The sequence below is a fragment of the Pezoporus occidentalis genome, unplaced genomic scaffold, assembly GCF_034315485.1.
Source record: "Pezoporus occidentalis ecotype Australia unplaced genomic scaffold, CSIRO_AGI_Poc_V1 ctg226, whole genome shotgun sequence".
Lineage (NCBI taxonomy): Eukaryota > Metazoa > Chordata > Aves > Psittaciformes > Psittacidae > Pezoporus > Pezoporus occidentalis.
The window spans coordinates 568,530-590,124 of record NW_026914138.1 but is presented as its reverse complement, the minus strand read 5'-3'; the positions used below and the strand labels follow the sequence as shown (position 1 = coordinate 590,124).

Genomic DNA, 21,595 nt, shown 5'->3' with positions numbered 1-21,595 from the left:
AGGCGATGCCAACCGGGGCCGGCACCCGAATCCGGCCCCGTCCAACAGGATCAGCCCGGTCCCATTTTCACCGTATCCACACTGGAACCAGCATCGCCTGCGGGTTATCCCTACAATCTGACTCGCCCGCGACTCCTCCAATCCTGATATGCTATTGGGGATGTCTAAGAAAAGCGGTAATAGCTCGTTGAGTTTCCTTGTCAAATATACGCGACTTTACAGGTTAAAAGTTAAGAACAAAAAAGGGGATTAATTCTGAAGGACGGACGAAGCATGTTAAATATTCTGCCAGTATTTACAGTTCTCCCACAAGAATCTGGTTTCAAACGTAACTGTTTCAAGTTGGGGGGGGGGGGGGGGGGGAAGGAATTTGGGGCTTTTTTCTCTCTTTTTAAGTTTCGCTTTTGTTTTTAAATCTAGGTGAAAGTGCTTTTAAAAAAATTCTTTCCCTATTTACAGGTTTAAAATCAAGAGCACGGAAATGACCCGGCTGCTTTCAACCGAGATCCTGCTGATCTGTGCCAGTGCGCGAGGAAGGAAGAGGGGGGACAGTAAACACAAGGGGATTTCTGCACGGTGACGGCGTCGGCTCTGGCTCGCTGGCTCTCCAAAAGGCACCTCAAAGTGCAAAAGCAACGACCTCCCCGGGGACGCCGGCACCCGGATTCGGCCACGCCGCCCTCCCGGTGAGCCACAGGGCAGCTCCTCACCCGCCCATCCATCCATCCATCCATCCATCCATCCATCCATGCATCCATCGAACCATAGAACGGTTTAGGTTGGAAAGGACCTTAAGATCATCCAGTTCCAACCCCCTGCCATGGGCAGGGACACCTTCCACTAGACCGACCATCCATCCATCCATCCATCCCGGCGCGGCTTCGGCATCAGCGACGGGCGGGAAGTTTCGACTGAGATTGTTCAAAAAGCACCACGCGGTTGTTGTCGGCGTTGGTTGGGCTGTTCCTTGGGGAAAGGGGGTTTTGCGGGAAGAACGGTGATCTGTAGGAAGAAGGGATGGCACCCGGGGGAAGAGATAAAGCACCGAGCCCCGGCGGTGCTCACCGGCACCGGCAGGGAAGGCGGACCAGCGGGGTTTTGGCCAGCCAAGTCTTGGGATTCGCTCTTCCCAGAGCCGATTGCACGGAGAAAGTCCCCCGGAGACGGAAAGCACCAGACTTTAGCAACAGTGATGTACAAGAGCAACACCAGCTATTCACAGTTTGGGCTTGGGGTGGGTTTGTTTCCTGGTTTTGGATCATTTTTTGTCCTGTCGGCTCCTTCTAGAGCTGCCGCCGCTGTTCCTGGGACCATCAGCAAAGGATCCCCCCCAAGTCCAAGCCCCCGGCAGCGGCAGCCCCCAGCCCGGACGTGTCCTGAGGTCTCTGGCGTTGGGAAAGACGCCGGCTCGATCCATTACGGCGGAGCCGATCCCGCCGGCAGCGAGGAGCCGAGCGAAGACGCGCCGTTCCTCACTGTAAGAAAGGACTCCTCGAGCTGAAAAACAGGTAATTTGAGGTCCTTGGGCAAAAAACATGGTTGGATTTTCAGCGTTTCTGGCTGATGGTGAAGCACCAGCCCCCACCAGCCCCCGTGTGTTGGAGCTGGACGAGGGTAACCTCTTGCCTTTAAGCTGGTTTGGTGAGCGGGTTGGATTTGATTTGTGTTCAAGGTTGGGTTGAGTTTTCCACGTTGGCTTCTCTTTCGAAGATCGGCTTCGTCGTTGTGGTCGGAGTAACAAATAAAATAAAATAAAATCCAATAAATAGGCATTATTTTTAAGTGGGATTAAAAACCTCTCCTTTGCCAAAGGACGCTATGGACTCCTCCGGCCCTTTGCACGAGGCTGGATTAAAAAACCCATGGAGATATAAATATGAGATTCCCAAAAAGCCTCAAACAGCACCGTCCTCTTTTGGTTTTACCACGGTTTGCTCTGTTGGCCAACTCCTCGCCAAGCGCAGCCCTCCGACGGCGTGCGCCTGCGCCGGCTCCGCTGTTTGGACCTTGGGTTTGCTTTCTGTGGGTTGGGTGTTTTTTTTTTCCTCTGTTCTTCTTGTGTTTTGCTTCTCTTTTTTTTGTCTATTTTATTCCTAATCCTTTTCTTCTCCCCCACGCCCGAGGAGAAAGCACCACGAAGCAACGCCAGGCACTGGCGCTGCCGAGGGTTGAGGTAAGATGAGGCCGTGGCGGTTGCCTCCGTCTCAGATCCAGCGGCTGTAGGGGCCCGTCACCTTGGTGTAAGCATAGGAGGACACAGTGATGGCAGAGTTGGTGGGGATGGCCACCGCCTGCCGCGTGGGGACTGAGTCCCTCCTCTCCTTGCTGGGCGCCTCGGTCGCCAACGCACCGCCCCACTTGCGTTTCTTGGCGAAGGCTTTGGCGTCCGGTGGGAGACCCAAGCGCGCCGCCTCCTCTTGCCGGGCACGAGCCCGCTCTGCCAACTGCTTCATCTTGGCCTCCCACAGCGCCAGGCCGTGGTTGGGCTGGTTCAAGTTCTTGTGTTGGTAGAAGACCAGGGAGATGCGTGTGGGGTGGCAGCGGTTGGGTTTCTTCAGCGGGGTGGTGGCGTGGAGCTCGCGGCGGGCGCACTCGATGAGGATGGAGCCGTGCGCCGGCGCCACGGCCACCCCGCCGATGTTCTCATCCAGGAAGTTGTGCTCGCTGTCCGACCACTCCTCCTCTTCTTCCTCCTCCTCCTCTTCCTCCTCCTCTTCCTCCTCTTTCACCGCCTTCTCCGGCAGATCCTCCTCCAGGCCAAATGGATCCCACGGCTTCTCCTGGCGGGTCCCTACAGCCCCTTTCTCACCCACCGCTGCTTCCCATGGCTTCTCCTGCAGCCCGGGACTGGGCGCCGGTGTCCTCCGCTCCTCTGCCTTCACCGAGCCCCATGGCTCCTCAGGGAAGCCCGGAAGCCCTGGTAGGGATGAGCCAAAACCCAATGGCCCCAGCAGGCTCGAGGTGCCTGTGCCAGACAGCGCTGCCTCCCCCAGCTTGCAGGGGCTCCATGGTTTCGGCAGCAAGCCCGAGCTCTGTGCCGCTGCCGGCGCCTCTCCCACCACAACGTTGGGCCACTGCTTCCCCGGCGGCGGCGGCAAGCGCGCGGCAGCATCGAAGGCGCTGGGCTTCTCCCTCCCACCAGAACCTGGTGTCAGGGAGTTCCAGGAGCCCTCCGCCGTGTTAGTCCTCTCTGGGGAAGAAGACGTGCCCCGGGATGCTTTAAAGGGGCTCCACCGCTGCTCCGGCCCCGCAGTGCGCGCCGGGATGGTCGGCAGGGTTAAACCAGTGCCGGGCATGGCGGCTGCAGTGGGAAGGGGCTCAACGGCTGGTGGAGGATCTGGAGGCTCCTGCTTGATCGGCCGGCTGCTGAAACAGTTCTGTGCAAACGGCTGGGCTTCCTCAGAGCCTGAGCTAGTCCTGTGCGCCCCGGCCACCGCTGCCTTCTGCTGGCTGGCATAGCGGTTAGCCCGCTCGTACGTGCGCTGGTGATGGTTTTTGCTCCGGACGCTGTTCGGGATGGGCTCAGGGAAACTGGTATTCCCATAGGTGTGGTTGAGGCTCTCCTGCAGGGCCGGGACGTCAGGCTTCTTCTCATAGCCGTTGCTCACCCAGTTGCTCCCCGAGGCATTACGGGATGCCCCGTAATTGAGAAACTGTGAGGGGAAGACGTGGTTGCTGGAAAAGCCGTAATACCCAAAGGAGGGAAGCGCGAACTTGGAGTGAAACCCGTTCACGGAAGGCAGATTGGGCTGTGCATAGTAGGAATGGTAAGAGTAAACACTGTTCATGCTGTACGGGTCAGAGGGCCGGCAGCTCCCCAGCACCGAATAGCTCTCCACCACTGCGTTGCCGTTGTACTTGAAGGCGTTGTAGTGGCTCGGTGGCTCCACTTTGATGGAAGGTTTCAGTGGCTGGGGGGGAAGCCCGCTTTTCAAGGCCATACCTGCAGGCACAGCACACACACAGCCCCTTGTGAACTGCCAGCCCAGGAAGCCACTGGCGGGGAACAAGGACCCCAACAACTCAGCTGGACTCAAAAACCCCATGAAGACGGTGCTGCCAACCAAGCATGGAGGCCAGCATCACCCAGTGCACTGGCACTGATTCACACCTGCGGGATCAGAGGTTCCCAGTACCCAGCAGCTTGGGGAAAACCCAGGCAAGCACAACAGAAACACCACCCTGCACCCCCAACATGCCAAGAGCTCAACAGCCACCTCTCCATGGCAGCACCCAACCACATCCTCATCCCTTCATGTGTGGTCCAGACAGCTCAGACTTTCGCCTCTGCCCCCATTACCTGCATTCTGCTGGAGCGTGGGCAGCTCAAGTGCCTCTTGCTTGATCTTCTCCGGTGTCATCAGCTTCTCTTTCTGCAGCTTCTTCTTCTCTGCGGCGGCTTTCCTCGCCTCCAGCTGCCTCTGCCGGCAGGACTTGGCAGGCTCGGGCAGCTTGCGGACCTCACGGGGGAAGGATGTGAGCACCTGGATGGCCCCGCTGCCCACCTTGGCGTTTTGGTTCTCCTCGCTGCCAAACTCATCCGTGCTGGACATCTTGTAGAGGGGGAGGACGTGCAGCTGCTCATCTTCAGGGATTTTCCCCACCACGCGATTGTCTTCCTTTGTCAGAGTGCAGACCTGCGGGACGCATGGGACACCATCAGTGTGAAGCCACCCAACCTGGCACCCTCCTGCCCAAGCCTACACTGGTCCCCAGCAGGCATTTGGGAACCTCCTGCAGGGTGGGTCAGAGAAAACCAAACCCATGGTCCTTGCTAGCACCGTGGTTTAGTCTAGCTGGGGTGGCTTCAGCACCCCACAGACCTGAACGTTTTCATCTGAGGTGTGTAACCACCGAGCAGCAGCCACTGGAGTCATGCAGGGGTGACAACTGGGGACAGACGAGTGGCTCAAAAAGGAGCATAGAATCATAGAATGAATCACAGAATGAATCACAGAATGAATCATAGAATGAATCATGGAATGGTTTGGGTTGGAAAGGAGCTTAAGATCATCCAATTTCAACCCCCTACCACAACCAGGGACACCTTCCACTAGAGCAGCTTGCTCCAAAACCGTGTCCAACCTGGCCTTGAACACTGCCAGGGATGGGGCAGCCACAGCTTCTCTGGGCTCCCTGTGCCAGCGCCTCAGCACCCTCACAGTAAAGAACTTCTGCCTTATCTCCAACCTGAACTTCCTCTGTTTCAGTCTGAACCCATCACTCCTTGTCCTATCACTACAGTCCCTGATGAAGAGTCCCTCTCCAGCATCCTTGTAACCCTCTTCAGACACTGGAAGCTGCTCTGAGGTGCAGCTTCTCTTCTCCAGGCTGAACAGTAACCAACAGCATCCCAAACACAAGGGGGAGCACCCCAAAAAGCCCCACCAGCCCCTTGCTTACCACTGTGCAGCCGTTGTAAAGGTTATGCTGATCTTTGTGAGCGTGAGCACAGAAGTCCATGCAGGCTGTCACTCCCGAGAACGGCCTCCCCTCCTTCAAGCCCAGCCGGCAGTCAATCGCCACGTCCTCGTTGGTAACCTGCGAGAAGGAGGAGAGGGCTTGGGTTATCCAGAATCTCCCACATGCCTGCTGCCAGGTGATGTGTTCCAAAGGGGATGCATGAGTACCTGGTTTTGGTAGGCTTGTGGTGCCAGCCTCTTGTAAAGTGGAGCAACCTCGGTGGCCAAGTCCTGAAAGCTTTTCCGGAGCAACTCTTCCTGCAGCAGGGAAAAGAAGAGGATGTCACCCAGGGGTTTGGCGAGCAGGGATGGAATTGGGGACGCAGCCCCTGCACTCTACATGGCACCCAACCCTTCCCATGATGTCCTCCAGTGCACAAACTACATTGCTTCAATTCTTGGTGACATTTTGGCCATTCAACCTCCACCCTCAGCATCTGTTGTGCTTCAGCTTGCTTGACCCATGAGCCCTCTGGCATCTCCCCTGGGGTTTCTAGAGAGGACCCGTTTGTGCCACTCCATACCAGCACTTGCTGTCACTCCAGAAGTCTGGTTCTAGGACATGAACCTAAACCTGCTCTCTGGTTACATCAGGCTGGCTTCCATTTCCCCATCTGGAGAAGCCGCATGGAGACCTCAGAGCCTGGAGCAAGCTGCTCTAGTGGAAGGTGTCCCTGCCTGTGGCAGAGGGTTGGAACTGGATGATCTTAAGATCCTTTCCAACCCATTCCATGATTCTATGATCTCCCTAATTCATCAAAAATCCCACCAGGAATCCCATTTTCTGGCCTCTCCCCTGCAAAACTTGAGGGTAAACGGAGGTCCAAACCCACAGCCCCACCCGTGCCACCCACCTCTTTGGGATTATCTCCCACCAGCCTGAATTTGCGAGGAGTTTTGCTCCGGGCATATTTGCATCCATTGAAATACATGCTCCAGGAGCAGCCGAAGGAGAAGGAAGCACCGCAGGTGTTGGGGTCTTTGCCTTGGCACGCACAGGTCCGGCTGCAGGAGGGACACCACGGAGGAACATCAGCCACCAGTGTGGTGATGGCAGCTCTGAAAACAGGGAGGGAATCCCCAAACCTCCCACATCCTCTTCCCATCCCATTCCCAACAGGACTAACGGTGGGCTGTGACTTACTCGTCGTTCAAGCCGCAGCGGCGGCTGGTGGGGTTCCCGTACTTGGTGAGGGTGTCGGTGAGCTCCTGGTACAGGGTGTCCCCCAGGGTGCGGGGAATGCCCTCCCAGGCCAGGATCAGGATAATGATGACGGCGTTCTGGCAGTGGTGGCCGGCCCGGTGCCGCACCAGGCACAGGAGCTTCTCCTCTTGGTTGTGTCTTCGGATCACCTGGAAAACAGAGGGGTCAGACCACTCCAACAGCAAAATACTTCCCAGTAATGGCCTCAAGCTGCACCAGGGGAGGTTTAGATGGAGATGAGGAACAATTCCTTCCCCAGAGGGTGCTCAGGCATTGGAAAAGGCTGCCCAGGGGAGTGCTGGAGTCATACATCACAAACCATGTAGCCTAATGCCCTCAGAGCCATGGGTTAGTGATGGCCTTGGCAGGGCTGGGGAATGGCTGGACTTGATCATCTTAAAGGTCTTTCTCGACCTGGTTGATTCTATGGGGAGGACCCCAAAAGTGGGTCCTGGCTGCCTTCCGCAGTGGGAATTCGGGTGGGCAGAGTTGCTGGAGCTCCCATGGGTGGATTCACCCCAATGGGCTTAGGGCTGCCAGGCTGGGGGTCATGCCCAGCCCAAGGGCTGCAGGCATGGACATGCCATTCAGTGGGCACTGCCAAGGGGGGACGAGATCCATGGCACAGGTACTCACCCACTTGGCGATGGGGCAGCCCCGGGAGCTCTTCCCCTCCTTCCCCGTGTAGATGACCTTCTCGATGCGGATGGCCTTGCCCTTCTCTCCATACCTGCCAGGGAATGGGCATCAGCCTTGCTCACCCATCCCCATGCTCATGAGTTCCCCCCTCACCTCATGGGACCCCACTTACCCTCAACAGACCCCTCCACTCACCCTCACAGGATGCCACTCGCCTTCACAAGACCCCCCAGGACCCCACACACCCTCAGAGCCCCTGCTCATCCACACAGACACCATTCACCTTCATTAGTCCCCCCTTTCCTTTCAGGCCCCCTGGTTCCTTACCGTTCCTCCATGAGCTCCCTGATGGATGCCACAGTGGGCCCCGAGCCCAGGTGGGTGTAATAGGGCCCCTCGTCCTTCTCCACAATTTGCTCTGCACAGACACAAAGGGGAACAGGGATTTTGGGATTTGCACCTCTGCGATCTGCCCCAAGAGATGCCAAACCCCAAATTCCCTCAAACCAAGCACTTCTGCACCAAAAATCAAGGGTTCCTCAGTGGCATCTGCCCCTTAGAACATCAGGGAAGAGAAGACACATATGGGGTTCATTAAGCAGCCCGGTGGATCCTGTTCGTTTTCTGCTCTGGAAGACACTAAAATGCTGCTGAGGAACAAGGAGATGGGTGCTCAGACCTGCACCCATTAGCACACATCCCCTCTGCAGACATGGAAACCTCCCTGAGCAGCCACAGCCACTCCAGGCTGTAGCAACCATGGCTCCATCCCGGCACAAAGGATTTGTACCAGGAAGAATGCTGGAGCTACAGAAGAAGGATGCTGGGCTATAGAAAGATGCTGGGCTATAGGAGAAGGATGCTGGAGCAACAGGAGAAGGACGCTGGGGCTACAGGACAAGGATGCTGGAGCTACAGGAGGAGGATGTTGGGCTATAGAAGGATGCTGCGCTACAGAAGAAGGATGCTAAGCTACAGGAGAAGGATGCTAAGCTACAGGAGAAGGATGCTGGGGCTACAGTCCTGCAATCAGCAACCTTCACCCCCTACAGCAGCAAACACCTTGGAGCATTTAGGGAGGGAAGGTGCTGACATGGGAAGCAAAGGATGCTCCCAGCATCCACGGAAGCCCAGGGGTCAATCCTGGGTGCGCAGGGATGCTCCAACACTGCTGGGTGGGATGCACCCAGTGCAGATCTGCCTGATGTGTCCTTCCACCCCTCTGCTCTCACTGCCCTTATTTCCATTCCCATCATGTCTCACTGGCTGGGATCCAGGGTGAGGAGAAAGCTGGGCTCAGCTGGGCTGCAGCTGCCCAGACAGGGATCAATACGGCCTGCAGCCAAGGTTGGGTTAGCACAGCCTCTAACAGCACAGCCACCTCATAAAGCACCAAAGCTTGGCTCTCACTTAACTGCTTCCTCCCACAGCTTTTCCTTAGGAAAATAGAGAGAGAATCCCCCCTGTTCCTGCCCCTAAATCAGGCTGCAAAAGGAAAAGCAACCCGAATCCTGGCACTGCAGGGAGAAACTCCTGAGTTAGAGCAACTCCAGAAAAGCCTTTACATTCACTTGGTGCCATTCAAGGTAATTCCTGCTGCCATCTATAAGAAAATAAACATCAGCCCCACAACTAAAGGGCAGCCTGGGGTTAGCCCGAGGCTGGACGGCCCAAATCCTCACCCTGCTCTTCCCAGGGGAGAGTGGCTGTACTCTGGGAGGGAAAGATCCAACTGCTCATGCTTGGACAGAGGTGAACTGCAAGGACTGGGTGGGAATTCTCCAGCGCTTGCTGCAAAGTGTAACAGATGCCAAAACACACAAAAAAACCCAGGGCTTTGGTGCTTATCGTAGAATCCCTCAATCCTAGAATGGTTTGGGTTGGAAGGGACCTTAAAGCTCACCCAGCTGCAACCCCTGCCACGGGCAGGGACCCCTTCCACTAGAGCAGCTTGCTCCAAGCCCCTGTGTCCAACCTGGCCTTGAGCACTGCCAGGGATGGGGCAGCCACAGCTTCTCTGGGCACCCTGTGCCAGCGCCTCAGCACCCTCACAGGGAAGAGCTTCTGCCTAAGAGCTCATCTCAGTCTCCCCTCGGGCAGGTTAAAGCCATTCCCCTTGGCCTGTCCCTACAGGGCCTTGTCCCAAGCCCCTCTCCATGTTTCCTGCAGCCCCTTCAGGCACTGGAGCTGCTCTCAGGTCTCCCCTTCAGGAGCCTTCTCCAGGCTGCCCCAGCCCAGCTCCCTCAGCCTGGCTCCAGAGCAGAGCTGCTCCAACCCTCGCAGCATCTCCATGGCCTCCTCTGGTCTTTTCTAACCCAACTGCTTCTACAGTTCCCAGCCAAAGTGAACTCCATTGTGCAAGCACAGCATCCCCCCCAAAAATACCCCCCTGGCACGCCCCCCAGCACGACCGGTCACTCACCAACACAGTCACAGGTTGGGAATTCCGCTTGTGCCCTCTTGGCTGGCGTGTCCAGGAGGCTTTTGGTCGGCGTGTCCAGGTACTTGAGCGGCGACTCCAAAAAGCCGCTAAGGGTCGGTGTCAGCGGCACCTCGTCCTTGGTGGGGGTCCCGTCGGTGTCATCCACGTCTGGGTTTTGGCTTTCCTCAGAGTAAAAGCACGTGGTGGACACCACGGTGATAGCACCAGAAGATTCGATTTTGATCTGTTTGGGGGACCGGGCGGTGAAAGGGGGCTCCGAAAGCGGACCCTTCCCCGGTGAGAACGAAAAGCTTTTGGGTCCGGCTTGGGGAGCGCTGCTTGAAACGGCGGTGGTGGCATTGGGGGGCACTTGTGGGGCTGGCACCGACCCCCCCGGCACCTCGGCAGCCGCGGCGGTGAGCATGGCGGGCGTTTCGGGGGGCTGCAGGTTGAAATTCTCCCCAAATTCAGCTTCAAATTGCCGGATGAGCTCTTCCAGCTTGTCATCCACCATGATGGGGGCCGGGGCCGGGGCCTCCTCACAGCTGGTTGAACCCGCCGGCGCAGGGTGAATTTGGGGGCCCCCCCCGGGGGCACCCCTTTCCTGAGAGTCGGGAGCCGGGGGGCAGCCATCCAGGGGGGTTGGTGGCGGGGGGTAAGCGGCAGGCAGGGGTAGTGCAAGAGGCTGAGGCGGGCAGGCCGGCGGCGGTTCTGTTTGCATCTCTTCGGCGGGGGGTTCGGCGGGCGCCCGAAACCCCTCCAGGCTGATCTGCCAGAGGGGCAGGAAGAGCGGCTGCGAGTCCTTCTGCTTCGCCTTCTTGATCTGCACTTGCTTACGGAGCGGTTTGGCCGGGGGGGGCTTTTCGGGTGGTGTTTTCTTCTTCTTCTCTTTGGCCTGCTTTTCAAAGGGCTTGGGGGGCACGGATGGGGCGCCGGGAGCCCACCAGCCGCTCGGCCGATCCGGCGCTGCCGCCGGCGCTGCTGCCAGGCTTTGCTCAAGGAAGAGGCTGCGCTTGTGATGGAGATGTTGCTGCAGGACCAGCTGCGTCTTCTTGTGCAGGTCGGGCTCTGGGGGTGCCAGTGGCAAACGGGGGCCACTCGGTGGCACTTCTTTAGCGGGTGCTCGTTCGGGGGGCTCAGTTTTAGGTGCCGTCGCTTTGCTGGCTATTGCTTCAGGTCTCTTGAAAGCTGCCTTGATGTAGTCATCAGCGTTCCCCAGGAGCTGCTCCAGCTCTGCCATGGGGTCTCCAGCCCCTGCTGCCCCCTCGGCTTCCAGCCCCCATGTTGCTGCAAAGCCCCCCCGGGGCGGTGCTGCACCAAAGAACGGCTCCGGCGCTGCTCCCGGCTCCGGTGGGTAACGGGGCTCATCCCCTCGCTGCCACACAGCCCCCGATGGGGCGAGGGGGCCGGGGCCGAAGGGGGCAGCGGGTGGCGGCGGTGGTGGCGGCGGGGGGGGCTGGCCATCGCCGGCGGGCTGGGGGAGAGCGGCCGAGAGCTGCGTGAGGGCTTCGATGGCTATGGCGGTCTGCAGGCTGATGTTCTTCTCCTTGGCGATGGTCAACACGCTCTGAGAGAAGGGGAGGCCGTCGGGCGGGCACGGCTCGGCGGGCTCAGGCACCGGCTGGGGGTCAATAGCACCTTCCTGGGGGGGTGGCAGGGGGTTGGCGGTGACGCGAGGCCGCGGCGAGGCCGGCTCTTCACCGAGAGCCATCTTGATCTTCTGCTCCAGCCATTCCAGGTAGTCGGGGCACTCGGGGCCGTCGCAGTTGCAGTTGGGGGGCTTCACACCGTGTTTAGCCAAAGCCAAGGCAGCCTTCAGGGCGTGCAGGTCCTCCCCTCGTGGGACCCCATCCGCAGTGCTCAGCCCGCCCCGGCTCATCTCCGAGTCAAACTTCTCATACAGCAGCGACGGCGATGCCGGGGCTGGCAGGCGGTAGGAGGAAACGGCTTCAGCCACAGCCGAAAAGGCCACCAGGTTCCTGACGTCTTCCAAGTGGGCTTTCCCCGTGGCAGGCAGCTGGCCCGGGGACCAGCCGCTCGGCTCCATCAGCGCCGGGCCCCCCGCCTCCGGCCGGGCCCCATTGGCCAGGCTGAGCCCGCTGCCCTCCTTCAGCCGCCTTTCTTCCACATAATTAATTGGCCCTTCTTCCATTTGGCTTCTGCTGGGTCCATCAACCGGGTCGCCCGCCGAACCTGTCTGTGAGGAGGGAGAGAGGAGAGATGTGAGCATCCCCTGCCGTGACCCACGTGCCAGCAGCCCCATAGAGTGATGGAATCAACCAGACTGGAAAAGCCCTTTAAGCTCATCAACTCCAACCATTCCCAGCACTGCCAAGGCCACCACTAACCCATGGCACTGAGGCCTCGTCTCCACGCTGTGTGAACACTTGCAGGGACGGTGACTGCAGCCCTGTCCTGGGCAGCCTGTTCCAATGCCTGAGCACCCTTTGGGAAAGGAATTGTTCCTCAGCTCCATCTAAACCTGCCCTGGGGCAGCTTGAGGCCGTTTCCTCTTGTCCCATCCCTTGTTCCTTGGGAGCAGAGCCCAGCCCCTCCTGGCTCCATCGTCCTCTCAGGCAGTTGCAGGGAGGGATCAGGTAGCCCCTGAGCCTTCTCTTCTCCAGACAACCCCAGCTCTTCAGCCATCACCCTAGTTCTCTCTCTTGGTTTATTGGAGGCCTACAAGGATGCTGGAGAGGGACTCTGCATCAGGGACTGCAGCAATAGGGCAAGGGGTGATGGGTTTAAACTAAAACAGGGGAAGATCAGGTTGGAGATAAGGCAGAAGCTCTTCACTGTGAGGGTGCTGAGGCGCTGGCACAGGGTGCCCAGAGAAGCTGTGGCTGCCCCATCCCTGGCAGTGTTCAAGGCCAGGCTGGACACAGGGGCTTGGAGCAAGCTGCTCTAGGGGAAGGTGTCCCTGCCCATGGCAGGGGTTGGAGCTGGATGAGCCTTAAGCTCCCTTCCAACCTGAACCAGGCTGGGATTTTGGGATTCTATTTTTCATTCCCCCTTTCCCCATCTCTTTCTCTCACATCCAGGTGATGAAGACACAGATGAGCCACAACCACGTGGGTTCTGCTAGGCTGCGTAAGGAGCAGCACTGCTCAGGGGGTGGACGGACAGTTTCCACCCCACCACCCACATCCCTCCCCACCTCCTGCTCTCGCAATTTCTCACAGGCCAGTTTGGGATTTCCATGCCCACCGTGGGCAGGATGTGGGACAGGGAGGGCATCCCCAGCCCCGGTGCCACAGCTTGCACCAGCGAAGGAAGCGGTGCGGGGAGGAAAGGGGGGTTTTTGCTTGGACCGAAGCCTGAAGCAAACATCCTGGCCGGGAGCAGCAGTCCCGCACCAGGGCAGTGGCACGGCAGGAAGCTGCTGAGCTGGCTGTGCCGGTGCCAGGGGACGTTTCACCTCGAATAACCCGGTGTCTGTAGTAACACAGGGCCCCGGGCAACGCCGAGCTGCAGCCCTGGCGTCCACACCACCGGCTGCGTGCCAAGAGGAGACCAGAACCGTTGGAGACATCCGAGGTGGTGGCACCCAGACCTGTGTCTGGTCTCAAGGGGTTTTGCCAGGGATAGGAGTGTCTTTCTGTGCTCCGTGGCTCAGCAGCAGGGATTTCGGTGCTGCGGCAGCCAGGGGTGCTGGCTGTGTATTTAGCAGCTTGCTGATAACCAAGGGGGAGCTTCCTGAGAGCTAAAAATACAGCAGAGTTCACTGGGAAAAACACAACAAAGCTGCGGGCAGAGCTTCCTGCCTCCGGCCAGTGCCAGCAGCCACTCGTGGGAAGGAGCTGCAGCCCTGAGCCCAAGTCACTGCTCAGTGTTCAGCAGGACAGGGGTGAGGGTTTAACCCTTCAGCCACCAGCCCCATGGCTCTGGCACAGGCATCCTTCAAGGTGAGATTTCTCCACCAGAGATAAGCACGCTGCTGACTGTGGCGAAACCAGGGCAGTACCACTCCCAGTACGATTCTATCCCCAAAAATCCCCCTTCACAAGGGGTGAAAGCTCCCAGGGGAGCACAGCACCAACACAGCGTAACCCTGCTCCGGCACAGGGCTTGCCCTGATGCTGCTGGGGCTTCAGAGGGGCTCCAGTCCCTCTGCAGTATCCCAGAGCCAAGCAACAGAGCCAGGAGCGATGGGACCGGTCCGTCAGGTCTGGGGAGCAAGTGCTTGATGTGCTGGCGAAACAGCAGCTCAGGTAGGGTGGGGACAACATGCCGCCTCCACGCTCCTTTGCAAAGCAAGGAAGAAACAGCCTCACCCGTCCTTCCTACACCGTCCTCTTCCTCCTCCTCACCAGCCAAAAGGGTTTTTCCCCAGCAGAGCATGGTGGCAGGGAGATAAAAGCCCTGAGCCCCCTCCAAGACCTTGTGGACGTGCAATGAAGCATCCCCAGCATCGCAACGGTGACGCCAGCCCAGGGAAACGATGACAAACCTGTTTTGCTCTGGGTGGGGAGGGGGCACCAGCCCCAAGGGTCTACCCAAGGAGGGGGAGCTTGCTGAGTAACGGCAGGCGAAGCCCCAAAAACCAGCTTGCTGGGACAGGGTGGCACTTTGGGCTGCTCCATCCCATAAACCAGGGTATCAACCCAGCAGGAAGATGAGGCAGGAGCAAGTATCCCGTGATGCTCCTAAAGGGTTAATCCGAAAGCTGCAACCTTCCTCAAATCAGTGGGGAAAAGACATTACCCCGTGATGCTCCTAAAGGGTTAATCTGAAAGCTGCAACCTTCCTCAAATCGGGGGGGGAAGAAACTATATATGTATATATATATATATAAAATTCCTTTTATCCTGGCTCTCTCATCCAGTTCCTCTTGTTCCCAGTCCCACAGGCTGGAAGATGGAAAGACCTCAGGGCTTCTCCCCAAAAATCCATCCCCTTCCCTATCTCGACTCACTCCAGCAGCATCCACAGAAACCCCCAGATCACTGCCATGGGCACCTATCCCTCCTTTCCCTGGAAAAAGGGCTCCCTGCCCAAACCTCCTTCCATTCATCCCAGGAAAGAATAAAAGCTGAGGAAGGGGGAGGGATATAAACTCAAGAGAAAGGAAGGTTTGGGTTAGCTCAGTTGCTCCGCTCCTGCACGGTCCCTTCTGCACGCTATAAATGGGGATAAATCCCCCTGAGGATGAAAACATTTGGGTTTTAAATCTCTTTTTTCCTTCTTTATTTATTTCCCCTCCCCTCCCCCCCAAGTTTTAAATGCCTTAAACAGAAGGAAGGAAGGCAAAAAACACAACCACACACGCAGAGCCCAGCTTGGAGGGATTCCAGCCTGGGCTGCGCTCCCTGGGAGTGATCCGGAGCCGTTTATAACCCGGTGAGTGCCGGAGCAGGGGGAACGGTGCCGGATCCGGGCATGGCTCTGAGCGGGCAGCACTTACGTGTGTGGGGCGGGAGGCGAAGATGGAGCGGGACCATGCGGGGAGGGAAGGAGAACGGAGTTGTTGGAGCCTCGGCCCTCCCCGCCCCCTACAAAACCAGCTGGAGAAGCCATTAGCCCCGGCGCCGTGCGCACGTAGGGACGGACGGACCCACGGACAAGGGCCCCACGGCGCGGCATGGGCCCCACAGAGACACCTCAACACCCCATGGGGGGTTATAGGGGGGACCCACGTCCCTGAGCTGGCAGGGAGGGGTGGATGTAGGGCCAGAAGGGAATGGCAGCTCCTGATGACGGTGACCCTATAGATCCCTCTGCCCTATACGTGCTGGTGGCCTTGGGATACAGTGACGTGTATCCAGCTGCCTGCATGTTCAGCAAGCTTGTATCAAACAGTCCCAAATAGCCAGCAACCCCATGTATATATCCATATATATATATATATATACCCAGCAACCTATATATATAACCAGGAATCTTATATAGTCAACAGCCCTATATATGCAGCAACCTATATATCCACCAGCCTTATATATTCAACAGCCCCATATACTCAGCAACCTATATAACCACCAGTCTTATATATCCAGCAACCCTATATACCCAGCAACCTATATATATATCCATGGATCTTATCTAGGCAACAGCCCTATATACCCAGCAACCTATATATCCAACAATCTTATATATTCAACAGCCCTATATATATCCAGCAGCCCTGCAGAACCAGCAATCTTATACATCCAACAACCTTCATATCCCCATGTGCATAATCCTATATACCCAACAACTTGTTACATCCACAGCAACATACATATCCTGCAATCCCATATATCCAGCAGACCAATACATCCAGCAACCCTAAACACTTCACAAGCCTAAATCCCAAATCCTGTCTGTTCAGCAATGCTATATATATATATATACACACACACACCCAGTGACCTATGCATCCAATAACCCTAAATCCCAAATCCTATCTACCCAGCAACCCTATATATATATATATGTATGTATACACACACCCAGTGACCTGTACATCCAACAACCCAGTCCCTCTATACAGCAACCCTAGATACCCAACAGTCCTATATCCATCCAGATACACATCAAACAGGGGATGAGAACATGGCCATCCATCCACCCTGCCTCCCCCAGACCCCAAAGCCAACAGGGGAACAGGTTTTAAATCCCTCATCCTCCAAAACCAGCCGCTGACCCTGCCAGGATCCCCAAAATTCCCTTGCCCAAGTATTTCCGGGGTTTATTAAACCCTTTGGCAGCAGCCAAATGGTTCAGCTACAGAGCACAGAGCAACTCGGTGCATGCCGAGCGGTTTGGGACACACCGCACGGTGTCACCCCGCTGCTAAAACCACTCAATTTCATTAAAAGCACTGAATTTGGGAGGAGCATTTCATTGGGAACACACATTGGGAATGCCGAGCCCATCCCAATGGCATCTGGGCAGCTGCAGGGGGGGAACACCCACCCCACGGCGTGCCGGGGCTGCGGTGAGGGCACGGCGGGGTGCTCGGGAGGTCAGTGGTGCCGCTGCCAGCCGGCGGCACGGGCCGGCCAAGAGGCAAGAGGCAGTTTGGCTGCCGGCCCCGCGCCGCACCGGTGGAGCCCGGCCAGCCCCGGCACTCGCCTTGTGGTTTTCCTCCTCTGGAAAGAACCCCGGGGATCCTCCGTTGGGATCGTGGGTTGGGGGGGGGAAGCACGGAGCATCCCTGAGAGCAGCAGAGCCTACAATAACAAACCAAAGGGCTTTGCTGGGGAAGGGAATGCTGCTGGAATCACACACACACAGCCCGGTGGTGGGGGACACCGCATCACCACATCAGACCCAAAGAGGTGGAAAACACCCATCCCACTTCCAAACCACAGCCACGGTCCCCAGGTACTGGCAAGGGGGACGCCGGAGCGGAGCCAAACGGTGCAAGGACCTAAATCCATGCTCAACACCCCCCAAAATGGGAATTAAAGGAAGCCTGGGAAGCCCAAGCGCTGACCCCAACGATAGCCCCCGGCTCCCCCCGGCCGGGGTACCCACCGCGCCGGCTCATGGTCCCGCTGCTTCCCGGCGCCGCGGGCAGCCGCGGCTGCTTCTCCCGCCTTGTTTTCCAAGCTGTTTCCATGGCCCCAGCTGACCCCGGCGCTGGGTCTGAGCTGCTCACTCCTGTCCTCATTTAGCCCGGAGAAAAGCCGGAATAGCACCGATGCCGAGGGAGCTGAGCTGATTTATGCAGTGGGAAGCCTGGATTTGCTTCACACGAGCCCTGCGAGCGCTTTCGGGGACCCCCTGGATCCATAACCCCTCTCCAAGGCCACTATTTCACCCCCTTTTCCTTCCCATCGGGATACGATGAACCAGTTGAACATGATTCTAGTCCCATTCCCAGCTCCGGCCAATGCTGGGAGCTTCTGAGTGAGAGGTGGGATATTTTTCCAGGTGGAAAATTTGTTCCCATCTCCATCCTCCTCATTTCCGCCAGGGAAAGGGTTTTCCCTTTTGAAGGGGCCATAGCTGGGATGCTTGAGGTGGGAGTATTTAGGGAGGGAATGCTCAGAGTTGGGATGCTTGGAATGGGGATGCTCAGATGCTCAGAACAGGGATATTCAGGTGAAGATCTCCATGGAAGTGTTTTCCCTTTTGGAGGAGCTGCAGCTGGAACGCTTGAGGTGGGAATTCTTGTGGAGGGGATGCTCAAGGTGGGGATGCCAGCATAGGGATGCTCACAATTGGGATGCTCAGAGCAGAGATGTTCAGTTGAAGACACCCAGGGTTGGGATGCTCAGGGAAGGAATGCTTGGAGCAGGGATGCTCAGCACTGGGGCCACATGAGCGATGCCCCAGCAGATGCTCCCACTGGAGCAGCTTTTGGGAAGCACGCTGCCGCAGCCAAGCCACAGCGTGTGTTCCCACTACAACGCTCCTTCCCAGCGCGGCGCAGAGCCGAGCCGGAGCCGCCAGTTGGCACAGGGCAAGGGGAAAGGCTTGGCACGGCACAGAGCCGCGTCAGGCTGCCGGCTCCGGCCGGACAGGGAGGGAGCCGCGCTCTGGAAAGGGAAAAGAAGGGAGGAAAGGCAAAAAACCGCGGTGCTATTTTAGTTTCTTGGAGCGTTTTTGTCCTCAAACACAGCTGGAGCCTCTCGTGCCGCTACCAGATTGGCGCCGGGGCCCACTGGCAAAGCCAAATCACCCGCTGGTGGGGAGCGGTGGCTCTGTCCATGGGGAAAGGGAAGGAAGGAGGGGATGGGAGGAAGGGGAAAGGGAAAAGGAAGGAAAGGAAGAGGAAGGAGGGGATAGGGAGGAACAGGAAGGGGAAGAATGGGAAAGGGAAGGTGAATAAGGGAAGGGGAATAGGGGGAAGAATGGGAAGAGGAAGGGGAATAAGGGAAGGGGAATATGGGGAAGAGTAAGGTGAAGCACAAGGGGAAGGATAAAGGGAAGGAGAAAGAGGAAGAAGGGGATGGGAAAAATGGAAATGGGGAAGAAGGGGATGGGGAGAAATGGGAGAAAGTAAAAACGGGAAAAAGGGAGAAAGAGAATGGGGAAAAAGAGGAAGAGGAAAATAGGGAGGAAGGGAAACAGAAGAAGGGAAAGGGGACATGGAGGAAGGGAACATGAAGGGAAGGAAAAAGGATCCACCTGGGATTGAAGAAGGAAGGAGAAGCACATGGGCTGTAGGAGGAAGGCCCGGGGCCTCGCCTCTCGCCCGGCAGCATTCACTGTCCTACGACAGCCACCCCCATGAGGCTGGGCTGGAATTTCCAGCCAGCATCTCCCACAGGATCAGGTTTGGGCCCTTCCCGGCCCCTCCTGAGCCATTTCCACCCCACTGATTGCTCTGCCCTGCAAATCAGGGGGGGAAATGCCAGGATTTGGGAACAAGAAGAAAAGCCGCCCTACACCCATGCACTAACCACACTGCACCCCAATTTCCAAGGCTTTTCCCCCCATTGGGCACCCTGATGGCACCCTGAGTGCAAGCGGGCAATGTGCCACCCAGCACCCACGGGCGCTCAGCTTCCCACCAGCCCATCCCTGTCCCGTCGTACCTGGGGGATGCTGCGGTGTCCCCCCCTTTCCCGGGATGTGGGGGCTCCTCGCACCGCTCCGTGCCGCACAGCCCGGCCTTTCAGCACAGGAGGAGGAGGAGGATGAAGAGGAGGAGGAGTAGAACCATGCACGCTGCCGCCCTCCCATCCGACAAGCGCAGGCAAGTTGGCGGCACGATGCCCGCGGGGCAGGAGCCAGGAGATGAGTGGGAGCCCAGCCCTGCCCCGTCTGGGAGCAGGGAAAACGCCGGCTCTGCCAAACCCAGATCTGGTTTCACCACCGCGACCTGTCCCCCGTGGGGAAAAGCATCTCACAGCAGGTGGGAGACACAACCCCGCTGGATGAAATCCCTTCTCCAAGGACAAAACATGTGCTGGCAGCACAGACACAGGCTCGGCCACAGGAAAACCATGTTGGCAGCACATCAGACAATGAAAACCACCTTTTTCTCACCCAAAATTTAAAGCTCCCCCTTATTCCCAGCTGCCTCCCCTGCTGCTGAGTCAGCACCGGTACTGCTGAGTCATCACAGCCCGACGCCAACCGGCCCCGTGGTGAGCTCAGCCGCGGGGGCTTCGGCACCTCCACGCTCACCGGAGCTGCACGTTGAGGCTTTAACCGGCTCCTCTGACCACATTTTGGGGTCTCTCCAGCCTCTGCCCCCCTAAAAACCCTCACCCATCCCCAACACTCAGCATTGCCTTGAACCCACAGCTACCAAAACGCAAGGTAGGGCTGGGCAAGGAAACCAGCAGCACTTCAGCTCTCCCAGTCTGTGACCGGTGCTGCAGTCCTCACCAAAACACCCCATCATGGACCACGTACGAGCCGCGGCCGCCGCCCGCATCCTCCCCATCTCGCTCGCCAAATGGGAATGGTGAAAAGAAGGGGGAAATAACCCATAAACCATGGAATTTCACTGGTTCTTTTCCCCCACGCTGGGGTCATGAGCACCGTGGGGGGAAGCGCCAACGCCGCCTCCGGCTTCCCCGGCCCGGTGACGGGGTTGATGACTCATGGGGAAGGAGGGGGGAAGCGGCGCGTGCACGGGGCCGTCATGTTTGTAAACCTAAAATAAGCCATGTGCGGGCAGGCAGCGTGCGCCGAGCCAGGCGCTGCAGAGAGGAGCACGGGGACAGGCCAGGCACCGGCTCCCGCTGCCTTCCTCACGGCATTCCAACCAGGGAATGCTCAGCCGGTGGGAGAAGATGGTCCCACTGTGATGGCTTTAATTGGCACGGTTTGACGTGCACGGGCTTTAATTGCAATGGGTTTAATTGGCACGGCTTTGAGGGTAAGGGCCTTAAATGCAACGGCATTAGGGGCAACGGCGCTAGATGCAACGGCATTAAATGCAACGGTGTTAGATGCTACAGCATCTATTACATGCAATGGTGTTAAGGGCAATGGCATTAGATGCAATGGTGTTAAAGGCAATGGCATTAGGAGCAACAGCCTTAAATACAGTGACCAACTGCAACACCAACCAGGGTTTCTAAGAGCCTCGGGGTCTTTAAAGCCCCTGACCCTGTTGCTGCTCATCCCCCTTCCATACCCTATCACCTCCCAACACATTTGCAACAGCTCCCAGGATGCTTCCTGGCCAAGCTGGGAAGAAGGGGGCTGTGGTGACCTGGGCTCTGTGGTGACAAACCCTGCTGGCCTTGCTCAGCATCCCCTCAGCCTCCATGCTGATGACTGCAATCCATTACTCCAATCTATTTTCCAGGCTTAGGGGTGGTTCGGAAGCCTTTTTCCCCCCATTTGGCTGTGCTGGAAATTGCAGGCTCGGGAGCTCGTGGTCCCCAGCTCCCCCGTTCGACAGCAAAATCTCATTTAATCAAAAGATGCAGTGACTGGATGTGCAAAAGCACTTCTCTCTCTTTCTTTTTTTTTCCCCCTTAAGAACTGCCATTTTAGCTGTAGCAAACAAACACGCCACATTGTCCCCATGAAACAACAACCCTGCCTGCAAATCCCCGCTCAGCAGCCTTGTCCTGCCACCAGCTCCCGGGAAAAGGGCACTTTGGCTATGGAAGAGAGGAGAAAATTGGGCTTGAGCTCGGTTTGTGGGACTGGCGGCGGCGTGGCAGGCAGATGTGGAGCAGGGATGGAGCTGATCGCAGCTGTTTTACCTCCAGCCTCTTCTCGTTTCATTTCATCTCCCTTTGGATGCCAGCCCAGGGAGGGGGATATAAAAAAAAGCTCTTTCATCCTCAAAAACGGTCTGGCACCCTCGCACTGAGCTCAAAGCAGCCAGATTAAATAGCTGGCAGAGGAGGGGAGAGGGGGAAACAGTCCCCAGGAGGGCTGGGTTTGGGGTGCATCGCTCTCATCCCAGCCCGCATCCCAAGCCGCGATGGGGACAGAGAGGAGATGAGGACAGTGGGATTTGGCACA

At 57.6% G+C, this 21,595-nt stretch overlaps 1 protein-coding gene across 1 annotated transcript; it reads right to left on the bottom strand.

The window, feature by feature from the left end:
- Positions 1-389: 389 nt before the first annotated feature.
- TET3 (tet methylcytosine dioxygenase 3) lies at positions 390-19,620 on the bottom strand. The gene is made up of 10 exons (XM_062620979.1): positions 19,195-19,620; positions 9,728-11,924; positions 7,633-7,723; positions 7,303-7,396; positions 6,607-6,815; positions 6,317-6,467; positions 5,631-5,720; positions 5,404-5,541; positions 4,301-4,637; positions 390-3,943 (listed from the first exon to the last, which is right to left on the bottom strand). Exons 1-10 carry the CDS (start codon positions 19,618-19,620, stop codon positions 2,205-2,207), a joined length of 5,472 nt encoding a protein of 1,823 aa, XP_062476963.1. The 3' UTR covers positions 390-2,204.
- Positions 19,621-21,595: the final 1,975 nt, after the last annotated feature.

Coding starts and splice junctions, on each gene's coding strand:
- TET3 (XM_062620979.1), bottom strand. CDS start 19,620: ATGTGCTGCCAACATGGTTTTCCTGTGGCCGAGCCTGTGTCTGTGCTG. Junction 5,542..5,630: donor CACAAGCCTACCAAAACCAG/GTACTCATGCAT, acceptor TCCTTCTCGCAG/GTTACCAACGAGGACGTGGC. Junction 4,638..5,403: donor TTTACAACGGCTGCACAGTG/GTAAGCAAGGGG, acceptor TGCGTCCCGCAG/GTCTGCACTCTGACAAAGGA.